General features: G+C 44.8%; 1 protein-coding gene across 1 annotated transcript; it reads left to right on the top strand.

Moving 5' to 3' along the window:
• The first annotated feature begins 7,768 nt into the window (after positions 1–7,768).
• Positions 7,769–8,652, top strand: LOC144150967 (alpha-crystallin A chain-like). The gene has a single exon (XM_077682270.1). The coding sequence runs from the start codon at positions 7,901–7,903 to the stop codon at positions 8,441–8,443; it is 543 nt and encodes a 180-aa protein (XP_077538396.1). The 5' UTR covers positions 7,769–7,900; the 3' UTR covers positions 8,444–8,652.
• Positions 8,653–13,116: the final 4,464 nt, after the last annotated feature.

The following is a 13,116-nucleotide window of genomic DNA, read 5'->3' as shown; positions in this document are numbered from 1 at the left end:
CGTAGTAAGAAATGCACCCTGTAAACAGAGTGACCCGGTGCGTCTTATTAAATGAAATATTCGTAGCATATTTCTTGAGCCAACGTGTGAGAATGAAATAAGCACTGTTTCTTATCCCCTTAAAAATAGTCGTGCACGCGATATTGATGATATTCACATGGCGCCAGTAAAATTTGTGATCAGAGTCATTGCTCCAATACTTGCCTATATATACAACCTATGCCTATCCACTGGTAATTTCTCTAAAAAATGCGGATATTCAAAGTTATCCTAGTATTTAAACTAGAGATAAATAACATCTCAAATCATAGGCCGTTCTCTATCTTACCTATTTTTTTCAAACTCCCTAGAAAAAATAATTTTGAAGCAAATACCCAGCTTTGCTGATAAACACAGACTACTCTCACCATCAGAGTACAGATTTCTTCGGGGAAAATCTACGGAAACCGCATTACTTGCGCAAAAAGAATTAACCCTTCAAGCATTTGCGAACAGACAAATATGTGTGGGAGTGTATATTGACATCTCCAAGGCCTTCCATCGCCACAATCACCAGACTTTACGCGATAAACTAGACCATTATGGCATCAGAGAAACACCCCTATTGCTACTGCAAGCATATTTAAAATATCGTGCACAATGCGTATGTATAGGAAAGAATGTCTCATCGCTCGAAAAAATATCCGCAGGTGTACCACAGGGAACTATCTTGGGCCCGTTCTTCTTGTTTTATATTAATTACATTACTAGAGTTAACGACAAAGCATACTTCATCATATATGCAGACAACACAAGTATATTCTTCGCAGGTACCAACATACAATTGTTAGAACCAGTCATAAATGATACACTAGCTGCTTTGCAGTCATTGAGTGATGCCAACTCCTTGGTTCTTAATGGAACTAAAACAAAAGCTGTCATTTTTCATCCGAACCGCCATGGTTTTGTGCAAAACATTTGCTTACCCCTAGGGGGCTCAAATATTGTCATTATGGACAACATAAAAAAACTGGGAGTTTATTTGAATAAAAATATGACTTGGGACACCCACGTTGATTCGGTTAGTACTTCCCCGGCTAAATGTGTCGGAATACTCCCAAATTTAGTTATTTTTTGCCAATACCTGTAAAACGCATTTTTATAACATTCTTTTCTTGTCCCACGTCAACTATTACTTCTTAGTATGGGGAAGTGCTACGCAAACAAACATTCAGAAAATTTATGTATTATAAAAGAAAGCCATTCGCCATATAGCTAATGCCGATTACCTATAACACACGGAGCCTTTGTACAAACGCTTGAACGTTGTGCCTATTCCAAAACTGTATGAGTATTATTTAGCAATCCGATACATTTTATCTAATAAATCTAGACAACATAGCTTTTTGCAAATTGTTAATCTCAGAGTAAATATTTCTGTCTACATAACCCGCAATCAAGAATTTTGGCACATTCCATTAATCCGTACGGATTACGGAAGTCAAACGCTGCGTCTCACAGTTCCACAACTTCTAGAAAATTGAGATCCCAAAATATAGATTTAGATGGCAGCAATTTTTGTGCTAGTAGGCAGTTGTTCTTTTTGTAAATACAGTTTACGTCTGCGTTTACTTTTATTTTTCTATTTTTATTTTTAAGTACCTGATATCACATAATACTGCCGCTAGTGTCATGCTGTAGAAAAGCCGGCGAACAGATGTACATTCTTGTTTATGTTAACATAATCATGTAGAAAGCTTGGAGACCACACTCTATTTATTTATTTGTTTATTTATTTATTTATTTATTTATTTATTTATTTATTTATTTATTATTTATTTATTATTTATTTATTTATCTATTTATTTCTTTATTTATTTAATTTTTTATTTATTTATTTATTTATTTATTTATTTATTTATTTTTATTTATCTATTTAGTACCCTAAGGGCCCGTCAGGGCATTACATAGCAAGGGATTTGATTATACAACGCAGAATGCAAAAAAAAGTACAGATAAACAAATCGTACCAGTGTGAACACAAAAAACAAACATCGCAAGATAAAGGTACACAGGCAGGAAGAATTATACAGCCCTTTCTGCTTGAAGGTGATCGAGTAAAGCGGCCTCAAATAAAGATGCATCCGCTAGGGATGCTATACTGGCGGGTAGATGGTTCCGGTCATTTATTGATAGGAGGAGGGGAGATGATTCGAATTTTTCTGTCCGGGCAAAAACTGGTGACACCTTGTGCGCATGATCAACACGTAACGAGATGTGATGCGCTAGAAAAATATGTTTTGAAGAAAATAGCAAGCCGTTGTAATACAGTGAGTGGAAATAAACAAGACGAGATAATTTACGACGCACGTTAAGGTTTAGAAAACCTAGAGAATTTTTAAGGGCCGATACACTTTGGTCTCGAGAGTAAGAAAGCAAAATAAACATTGCAGCCTTCTTCTGGACTGCCTCGAGTAGGTTAGTCCAATTATCTTGATGAGGATTCCAGATGATCGATGCATATTCTAGCGAAGACCGGATCAGAGTAGTGTACGCATGAAGTCTAGTATCAGCATTGGCCAAAAATAAACTTCGTTTAAGAAAACCTAATCTTTTCGAAGCCTCATTGGTAATTGATTCCAAATGAGCTCGTCATGACAGATCAGACGTTAAGAAGATGCCCAAATATTTAAGTTTTGTTACGGTTTCAATAACAGTGCCGTTTACTAAATAAGAGTTCGTAGGGGTTCTAGAAAGCACATGACATTTCCTGTGCTTTGTTTTTTCGGTATTTACTTGCATTTGCCATCTCTCGCACCACTGAGTTAGCTTAGTTACGTCATCCTGAAGGTCAGTAACATCATCTGGGGGAGATATCTGCCTATTGGCCGCGAGGCCCACCACTGGAGAGGCTGGCACTGCGGTCGTTTTGACGTCACTTGTAGGATCACCGTTCCTACCTTGCTGCACAGTTGGCTTGCAGCGCTTGACACTTAGCTCAGGACGCGCGTTCTAAAAGTATTTTCGTGTAAATTTCTATCGCTTGAAGTAAATTCTCAGTGCGTCAAGCGCAGTTTTACGTCATGGGGATTTCATAACAGTATCAACTGTGGTACATTCTCCGCAAACAACTTGAGCGTGGTGGCGTACGTGTGCGACCGAAGCATCAACTGCTGCTCGTTTCCCCGATGAACAATGTAGACTACGACGATTGCCAAGCTAAGTTTCTACATTTCCCTTGTTTGCAACAAATGTGTAAAGCAAGAAATCATGAAGCGTTTACTGCTCGCAGAAACGCACCGCGAACACACCGCCGTGCCTGCCCGCACGGCCGACAGAGCATCTCGAATTCGACGCAGGTCGCGGCAGCCGCTTTTTAAAGTCACGCTAATTGTGGAAACGTAATTCGCCAGCGGTGAATGTGGATGTTAGAGTGGTGAAAAAAATGTGCTAGGTAGTGTCATGAGCTGTGGTTTTCAAAGCGATGTTCAAATATCTGCCGTGATCTACGCCGACCGCCCCCGAAGGTCGGTCCCGGCACCGCCGGCCCGTTCAAGCGCGGTGCGGCGAGCGGCCGAAGGATATGTGCCTGCGCGCAAGCATCGGCCGAGGCCGTGGCAGGTTCTTGATCATCGATCGCTTAAACGGACGCGGGTACAAAGTTACACATACAAGAAAGAGGGGGACAGTGAAGTGAAAAGTTGTATTAGGGACTCTCATTCGCAACTGTAACGATAGCGGCGAGGAAATATCTGTCGCGACGTTAAGCCTAAAGTTCCCAACACTCGATTACGTGCATCCGAAGCCGGCGGCGAGGCGAGCGGTTCGAGAAGACCCTTTCGTCGCGCGCGCTCGTGTTGCGTTTCGGTTCCCCCATCACTTTGGGGGGCCCCCAACGCTCGGTTCTCCTATTTTAAAATTCCCAATTACCCTAATTCATTACGACGCGTTCCGCTTCGTACACAGCCTCGCCTTCTGTGAGCAATCGTTAGGTTCATTGATGCTAGAGGAAGTCTGGCTCACTGTAAACATAAAAGAGCCCACATTACAAGTATACATTCCTACGCCGAAGTCCTAATGAAAACTAAATGTAGACGTGTCCAAACCCGCTCGCAAGCGTTGAAAACTCGCGTTCGTACATATCAGCCGTGCAGAGTACAGGCTACGGCAGTGATCGTTAATCAAATCCGGGAATAACTATGAAAAACATTGTAGGGGTAATAGGCACTGCTTAAGCCAAAGTGCGCATCATAGCAGTACTTTTAAGCATGCGCGGCGAAGCAATCCGATCACTGTTCGTACGTAGTCATTCATTTACCAGGCAAGGCGAGCAGTAGGCGCGGTGAGATCACAAGCGAGCGACGCGCTTCTGTCGCTGTTACAAGGTGTTTCCTTGCACACACAGTCTCGTACATGTCACGCCCCAAGTATTTCATATCGAATTTACAGTGTACTTTTCTCGGCATCAGTTGCATCGTCCTTGGCGTTAGCTGGCTGCGTACGAGCTGTGGGGCGCGGCGGTCTCGCCGGGAAAAAAGCGAGTCGCTGATTGCTCGCCCGGATTATTCGGGTTGCAGACAACTTTTTTGTGTAATTTGCATCAAATCCACAAGGAGCGCGGGGGGCGGGGGGGGGGGGGGGTATGGTGGCCACAGACACACCCACACACACACAAAAACATGCGGCCACATAGGCACAGCAAATGGGTTCTAGCAGACGACAACCCAACCCGGCGTCCAATAAGTGACGTCATTCGTAGGTGGCGCCGCGGTATGTCCTCGGGGCCAATACAAAACGCAGTCATCAGCAAAAAGCCGTATAGTTGAAGTCATGTTAGTGGCAATGTCATTTATGTAGACCAAGATAAGCAAAGGGCCCAAGACAGCCTTGGGGAAAGCCAGATTTAACGCATGCGGTATTTGAAACACAGTTATCTATTACTACTGATTGAGAGCGTTCCGATAAGAATTCTTTTACCCAGCTATTTACGCTTTCTTCAAGCTCCAAGGCGTCCAATTTCCGGAGTAGATGGTTGTGAGGCACACGATCAAAGGCTTTGGACTGGTCAATGAAAACTGCATCGATATAATTCTTGTTATGCAGGGCTTCACGTCTGTCTGTTACTAATTCGAATAACTGAGTTTGACATGACCGTTTATGCCTAAAGCCATGCTCATTTTCGAAAAGCACGTTATTCACATTTAAACGTGACATTATTTGGGTGTAAATGATGTGTTCGAGCAATTTGCAGCATATGGAAGATAAGGAAATTGGTCTGTAGTTGGAGGGAGAATATTTATCGTCAGATTTAAACAGCCGCTTTAGATAAGTCAGTTTCCAATCGTCTGGAATGCATCCAGTGTCTAGAGATTGTTGAAATACTAGCGAAAGTAAAAAGGCTGAGCATGGAGATGTTATTTTTAGAAGCTTTGTCCCGATACCGTCACGACCTGGACTTGAGCTCAGTGGCAATCTGTCGATTGTGCGAACGATACTATTTACAGTAATTGTGATAGGCCTATATAGTCCTCATTTATATACATGTTTTCTCTCTTATATTCAGCTCTTGTATTAGTTTATTGTATATATGCTGATTTTTTCCTGTTCTTTTCGGGTAACTCCTGTGATTTAAACACCTGATTGTACACAAATATTCACCCAGATTTGACGTATGAACACAAACTACATCAGAAACTCTGCATCGAAAAGGGGTCCGATTTTTTGTAATTTTATACTTCACTGTTTTGTATTGAAGAAGCCCTGTGTGCTGACGTTGCATACCAGTACGAGGGGCCCGGGGTTTCCTCAATGAAGCAGTTTACTTTTCGCCCGGGCCTACCACATCGAAAGGATGCAAACAAATAAACTGAAACTGAAAGCGGCGGGCTGCTGCGCAGCTAAAACAAGAATAGTGCGCCCGGTACCAACAGCAGTGGGCATCGGTACATTAATGTTTACGTATATTTTCGTACGTTTTATTGTTTACCCCACCATTCTTACGGCTGTAAAATGAATATGCGTTACATTTAGCGCACAGAGCTCCTACGGCAAGCTAATAAGCCCTGCCTAATTTGCGTTTGCTTCTGCCTGCCTCTGGCAACCGCATAGATGGGAATGTATGATATGATAGGTTCTTTTACTGGAAATGATCTAGTGGGTCACACGACCATTCCCGTGTTTTCTAATTATATAACGTATTTGAGCGGAAGTGTGCGTTAGAAGTCGTGTCCGTGTGATTCTAACGAAGCAGTCTTTCTGATGAACCAAACTTGTGTTTTGTCTGCATGGCCCTTTGTAGCGCCTTTTGAACTTCGTCTTTGATTATTAGTGGGACTATGCGAGCTAAGCTGTTTTTACAGTTTCCCCTTGTCTAACGTTGCTGGCGTATAGCCTGGCGCAAAATTGTTCGGCTAATTTTAGTATCTAGACCACGTTCTGCCTTATGTTAGTTTGTCGTCTTTCACGTCTCTGAGTGCGCACATTTTGCCTTCACCGATATCTCAGTTTTTTCTTAGCTTTTAGGCTTTCTCCTGTTTGCTGTGTTTCCTCGATTACTGCGATGTAGTACGCGCGTTTTCGCTTGTCTTTCATTTGTTAACCAATTTCGAGAGCGCTGCTCATTCAGACTTATCCGCACTACGCAACGCTTTTATGTTCTTGCTTTTGAAATCAGTTGCTATGTTTTCAGACATATTTTTTCAGTTTGCTTCCTATCTATTGCTTCTCCTACAGCTGTTGCAGATTCTCTTATTGCCGTTCTTAGTTGTCACTTAGCCTGTCTACATTGTCCTCTTTCTGCTCGTTTAAAAGCTCAAATTTGTTTTCAATGGTTATTTTGGATTCCTGCATCATTTCTGTGACTGAATCCATGCTGTATTTCTTACTTTTATAACTTTCCCTCTTTCTGCTGTGAGATTCACCCTTAGTTTGTATCTATGAATCTTAAGAACCCTGCTCCAAAAATCGCCTAGCACCTCTACGACCTGCGAAATTCCTGGATTGTCGCTAAAAATGTAGTCAAGTTCATTTTTTGTTAAACCGTCGGGGCTTTTCCATGTCTATTTCCTGCATGTTTTGTTTGTGGAAGAATGTGTTTATTATCTTATCGTCAGGTTATTCCTATCCGAAGATCCCACCAGTGCACATCCTCAATTGCTGCGACTGCCTAGTTCAGACTTTCCCACTGCGCTTCCTCCCATATGATTCATACCTGACTTTCCATTGAAGTTGCCCATGACAATCGTGAACTGTGTTGTCGCCTTACTCGTTGCAGATTCCACATCTTCATGGGTGCGCAGACATGTGTACAGGTATACAGGAATGACAGGTAGGTGCGGATACAGGTGTTTTGCTCGGTGCACGCATAAACTGCAGTGTTTTGCAACAAAACCATGGCGCATGACTTGTAAAGTCGTTCCAGTACCCTGTTGTAAAACTGGGCCGTGCAAGATATGTTGGTATTGCAGCGCTTACCCACCTACAAACAGTGCGTAATGTTGGCTGGCACAGCGGCATAGTCGCACGCGTCGCACCGGCAAGGTTATCAGCCTCGACGGAGTGCGCACAATGATGCAAACAAAAGCACCACAAGACGAAGAACGCTCCAGAATTTTCCCGAAGCGAAACAGCTTCCACACGCATCTCTCGCGCGGAGCAGCCAACGTCGGCTCACTCAAGCCTGACACTAGTAGGGTAAACATATTTAGCCTCACGTCATGGTGTTCACGTGACACGGTTCTACCAATCCTCTCTCGTCTTCTCCGTGGCGTCTATTTTTGGCTGCATCGCCGCAGTTTTCGCGAATGATCCTCGCGCTGAAGACGCCGGATATAAAACAGCGGACGACGCTACCGTATTGAGTTCGAACACTAAAAGAAAGGCAACACTTTGATCGAGAGGTGGTCACTTGGACTTTAAAAGGATGGCTCTTCTCCCATTTGTGTACCGAGACAACTGGGGTGCCCCAGCGTTTGCACGGCGGTTCTTCGATGACGACTTCGGCTGCTCGTTCCTCGGCGGTGAGCTGGTCGACCCCGGGTTCTTTCACAGGCGTTTCTATCTCCAGCCGAGCTACGGGGGACGCTCGAACTTGTTGAGTGGCACCGTCGCGGGGCAACCCGGCTCCTCGGTCGCCTGCACAGGTGACAAGTTCGCCATAAACGTCGACACGCGCCACTTTACGCCCGAAGAAGTGACGGTGAAGACGCAAGACAACTGTGTCATCATCCACGGGAAGCACGAGGAGAAATCGGACGACCACGGCTGCTACGTGAAGCGGGAGTTCACGCGACGCTACGTCCTCCCCGAAGACGTCGATCCCGAAACCGTCAAGTGTCACCTCACGCCGGGCGGCTACCTGGCTTTGGAGGCACCCCGCAAGAACGCCCCCAAGAAGGATGATGTCAAGCCGATCCCCATCGAAGTTCACCACGAAACCAGTGGGGCCGTCAGTAACGGCAAGTGAGCTGCAAGGCATGCACGGACTTTGTGGAACATGTGTGACAGCTGGGTAATGCTAAGGCCTCTTATAAAACAAAAGCTGTTTGCCTCGTCGAAGTGAAAGTTATCTTGTGTGTGCAGAATGTCTTTTGCGGTTTTGGGGAATATACGCTCTGCTTCTAATCGAAAATGTGTGTTTATAGATTCTATCGGCGGGTGCTAATAAACCTTCGTTAGCCAGTCTCTGCTCACTTGTGTGTGCATTCCCCCTAAGAGAACGCGCAACCACTCATGCGTTTGACCGGTACGTGAAGGAATTAAAATGCGGAGAGTGGATGTTGCAATATTTCCTTGATTATAACCGCCCAACATTCGCACATTCGCCTGCAGCTGAATTCTTTCAGCACTTTCGCTTGTAGTCATGTTTTGCTGCGTACCCGTTTAGGTCCATGTTTGCCTATGATCAATAATAGCTTGGCGATCGTGTTCATATCACAAGAATGGATAAAATACAACCAAATAAATCTGCCTCATGCTGTGTAACATACCAGAAAACACCTGGGATGTATATACTGCTTCCACTTGTAATACTACATTCACTAGTCTGTAAGAAAAGTGCGGACACACATGGGCGCCGCCAGGAGGGTGCAAAAGGGGCACTTGCCCCCCCCTTCAAGCAATCATCATCATCATCATCATCATCACCAGCCTATATACACCCACTGCAGGGCAAAGGCCTCTCCCATTAGTCTCCAATTACCCGGTCCTGTGCTAACCGCGACCAATTTATCCCCGCGAACTTCATCTCATCTGCCCATCTAACTTTCTGCCGCCCTCTGCCACGCTTGCCTTCTCTAGGGATCCGCTCTGTTACCCTTAATAACCAACGGTTATCGTGCCTTCGCATTACATGCCCTGCCCACGTCCATTTCCTCTTGATTTCTACTAATATGTCCTTAACACTAGTTTGTTCCCTGAACCACTACGCTCTCTTCTTGTCCCTTAATGTTACACCTATCGGCTTCCGTTCTACTGCGCGCTGAGGCGTCCTCAATTTAAGTTGAACCCTCTTGGTGAGCCTCCAAGTTTCTGCCCCGGAGGTGAATACCGGTAAGATGCAGCTGTCACGCACTTTCTTCTTCCAAGCCATTCCAGAACAATTACCCTGCCCTCTCGTCCTGTCCCTCTTTCCCTTCAGAGCAGTGCGTCTGCCCTCTAAAGACAAAATCCTGCCGACGCCCGTGGGTGCAGATTTCGGTTTGCTGGTACGTCTTCTGCTGAGGACACATTTCTTGCGTGATAACGTAACAATTGGCGCGTGTATTGCCTTCCATGGCTATATTTTAGTTCCGGATTCACAAGCAACAAAATGTTCAAACATTCAGAAAAGTTTCCAGTGGTTAGGTTGCAAAAAAAGAACAATGGAATAAAGGGAGGATAAGACAGCAAAGGAAAGGGAGGCAGGTTGAGCAGAGAAAAGTACGTTAGCTAAGCCACACATGGGAAATGGGAAACGAGGTATTGCAACAGAAATAAAGGGTATATAAAAATAAAGGTGCCCGTTCACCAAAAACACCCATTATTGTTTGACAAACGAAGTTCGTTCATTTAAAACGTAGAAATACCGAGCGGATAAAACAACGCGTCTGCGTCATTCGGCTCCCTAACGGCACTTTCTTCACCCAGGGAAAAACGGGTCCTACACCGGCGGGTCTCCTTCCAAACACGTTTGTGCGTGAATTCTCGGCGCCCATACCCGTGCCGTTGTTCGGCTGTACGCCGCTTACCGAAAGAATGACGTATAACCTGAGACCTTATGTAGGCTGGTCTCCTCTTGAACACCAGTTGCTAAAAACTATGTGGCCGTTCGCTTGCCGTAATTATGCCGAGGACCGCTAACTGAATGAAAAATGTACATTCTGGGGCCGTGCGTCGGCCGGTCTCCTGTATAAAACCAGTTGCCCGAAGAAAACGAATAATATGCCGCCGGACGCACGGTTCACCATTGAAAGAGCGAATGCGAGGCAGCCGCGCTCCGGCCGGTCTCCTTTTGAACACCAACTGCCACAAGAATACGGATATTCTGAGGCCGGTCGCTTGGCGTGCTTCGGCTGAACACTGCTTCCCGAACGAAAAACGGATGCTCTAAAGCCGTAATTCGGCCGTTTTAAGTGCGAATGCACTTTATAAGCGACCCTGAATTCCGTTGACCGCAGTCCGTTCACATAGCAACAGCTGCGGGTGCGCGCGCTCCTCGTCTTCCTTGGCAACGGGGGGAGATGGGCGCGCGCTGCCTGGCCGCTGACATGGCACATACCCACGTGGGGGATTGGCCAAGAATCGGGCGTGAGAAGGGCTAATGAACCTGCTTAAAGGAGTACTGACACGAAATTTCAAAGCTGAGATCCGCTCTAGCAATCAAGTACAACGACAACACAAATAGGTGTCTGTGAATAAATGCATCTTTCTTTCTTTGTAGTTGTGTGTGTGTGTGTGATCTCTCTTTCGCGAACATTACCGAACAGCGCAAATTCAACTCGTGCATTCGCACTTTCACATTCTTCCCCTCGGGGAAATGCGGGGAATTTTTTTCATTCTCAACATCGGAAGCCGAAAGTGAACTGAATATCTGGCAGCCGGGTAGCTGCCGTTGTGCGTCTGAAGACGGGCGGCCGAAGAAATACCGAAGCGCTGGTTGCCGAATGTTGGCCGCTCATGGTATGATCAGTGGCTGCCAGAACCTGGATGCTGGCCGGACATGCCAGAAAGCGGCCATAGACGGGCCGGTCTTGGGACACACTTTCTGTGCCGCCTGGGGTTTTTTTTTTTCCGACGCATTCACGAAGATGGCATTGATGATGGGGAAATCAGCACCAAATATGCGGTGTACATTTAATTGCAGGTGAGGACTATGCAATGTTGACACTGTCATCTCGCCCCGTGTCACGTGCTTGAATTTTAATTATTGCTTGAAACATTCAGTATTTATTTCACGCAGTGTACTTTACGGAATATGCACACCCGTTCTGGCACTCAGCATCAACCTGGGCTATTTTGAGTGTTTTGAAGTGAACGTGCTGTACAAGGCCACTGGTAATTGTGGGCTTCCAACTATATATTCACCTTCACCTGTTCCCCAATGACCAAGCATGTTCTGTAAGCTTGTTCTGTTTCTAATTTCCAGTTCGTGTAGATCAGAAGAAAAAAAACACTTAAAAACCATCGGCGTAATCTTTCTCGGCCCAAATGAGCGAATCGCCACCTTCGCACTTAATTTTAATGCATACATATCTCGCAAGCACTTCAACCCGGAGTATTTGAATAATCGATTAACTTCGTTGGAAGCCCATGTTGAAGATGGTCACGCGTTCAATGCATCATAAGACTCCCTAGAGCTCCTCAACGTCTCTCACAATCCATAAGAAGCGCGCAATCAGGCCTTGGTGAAATGGTAACATGAGCTGCTCGTTGCACGTGCCACTACCACATACAATATTGTCGCAAGCTTTGGTAGAAAAATTTCTGTAACTACCGCCACGGTCGTTTGGAGCAATGCAAAAACTCAGGAAACCGTCGCTAGCGCGAAACGAATCACTTTATCTACGGTACTGCTCGCGCATCTCTCCAACCACACAAATAATATCGGCTCCACTGTGTGGCTGAGTGGCCAGTGCATACACCGTATAGAATACAGTACAGCATAAATTTAAACACCCTGAAAAAAATCAATCGTGCCTGCCCTCTTTTCTAGGTAGCTGTTCAATGTCAACCCGCCACGGACAGCAAGTAAACAGGCAGCGAAAGGATGCGCACTAGCGTGCACTCGACGCTGATGGAGTTACTGCAAAGGCTGGGGACCAGTGAATCAAGCTAATGGCAGCTATTTTACTTCTTTTAAATGACGCTTCTTTTGGCAGGCATTCTCAAATTTGTACTTTTTCAAAGCTTGTATGGTCCTTGTCAGGCTAAATATTACCATTTAAATAAACTTTCAGTGTATAACTCTTGACTGTTTGCGCAGGCACTTACAGAAGACGAGCATTCTAAGTCTTATTATTGTTGTACTTTGGCATACGTCAGTTTCTCATATTAAGCCATATTTTCTGATGGAACTATGCGATAATTTTAGGAGGACAGGATAAGCATGTGTTTATCTGTGCCTAAACGAGGGGTCTACAATCGGTTTTGTGGAAATACGTGATGCCGTCACGACTTTCACACTTTAAAAAGGCAGTGCCTGCGCTGTTGGTGTTCCAGCGTTTCAGAAGCTGGAGACAAAAAAAAACAAAAATAAACAGCAGAACGCAAGTGTATGTTGGAGAAATAGTGATTTGCGACTCTATTTTGGTAAGCATCTGGCAAAACCACCTATACCCAAGATACATCAACTTCGAATAACCATAAAAATTTTTTTATGAGGAAAAAGGGCTTGACATAGAGGTTACTAAAAGGCATATCACCCCGGTTCTTTACCTAACCAATCATCTTGTTTATTTGTTGTGTGGTGTTATATCATTGTGCAGCAATGAACCAACAGGCTCATTCAGTGAATTTATCAAAACTGGGAAATATATATCCTAAACAACTGATCTTGCCGATATGACTGTAAAATTTTAGCATCTCTCATTATTGCATCAAACTACATTGTGCATCCTAGCCATGACCGTGACGCTTATAGTTTAAACCACGCAAGAAATG

Source organism: Haemaphysalis longicornis, unplaced genomic scaffold, assembly GCF_048455015.1.
Source record: "Haemaphysalis longicornis isolate Haplotype H1 unplaced genomic scaffold, Haemaphysalis longicornis Haplotype H1 scaffold_842, whole genome shotgun sequence".
In the NCBI taxonomy this organism is placed as follows: domain Eukaryota; kingdom Metazoa; phylum Arthropoda; class Arachnida; order Ixodida; family Ixodidae; genus Haemaphysalis; species Haemaphysalis longicornis.
This window is presented reverse-complemented; position numbering and strand designations above follow the sequence as displayed.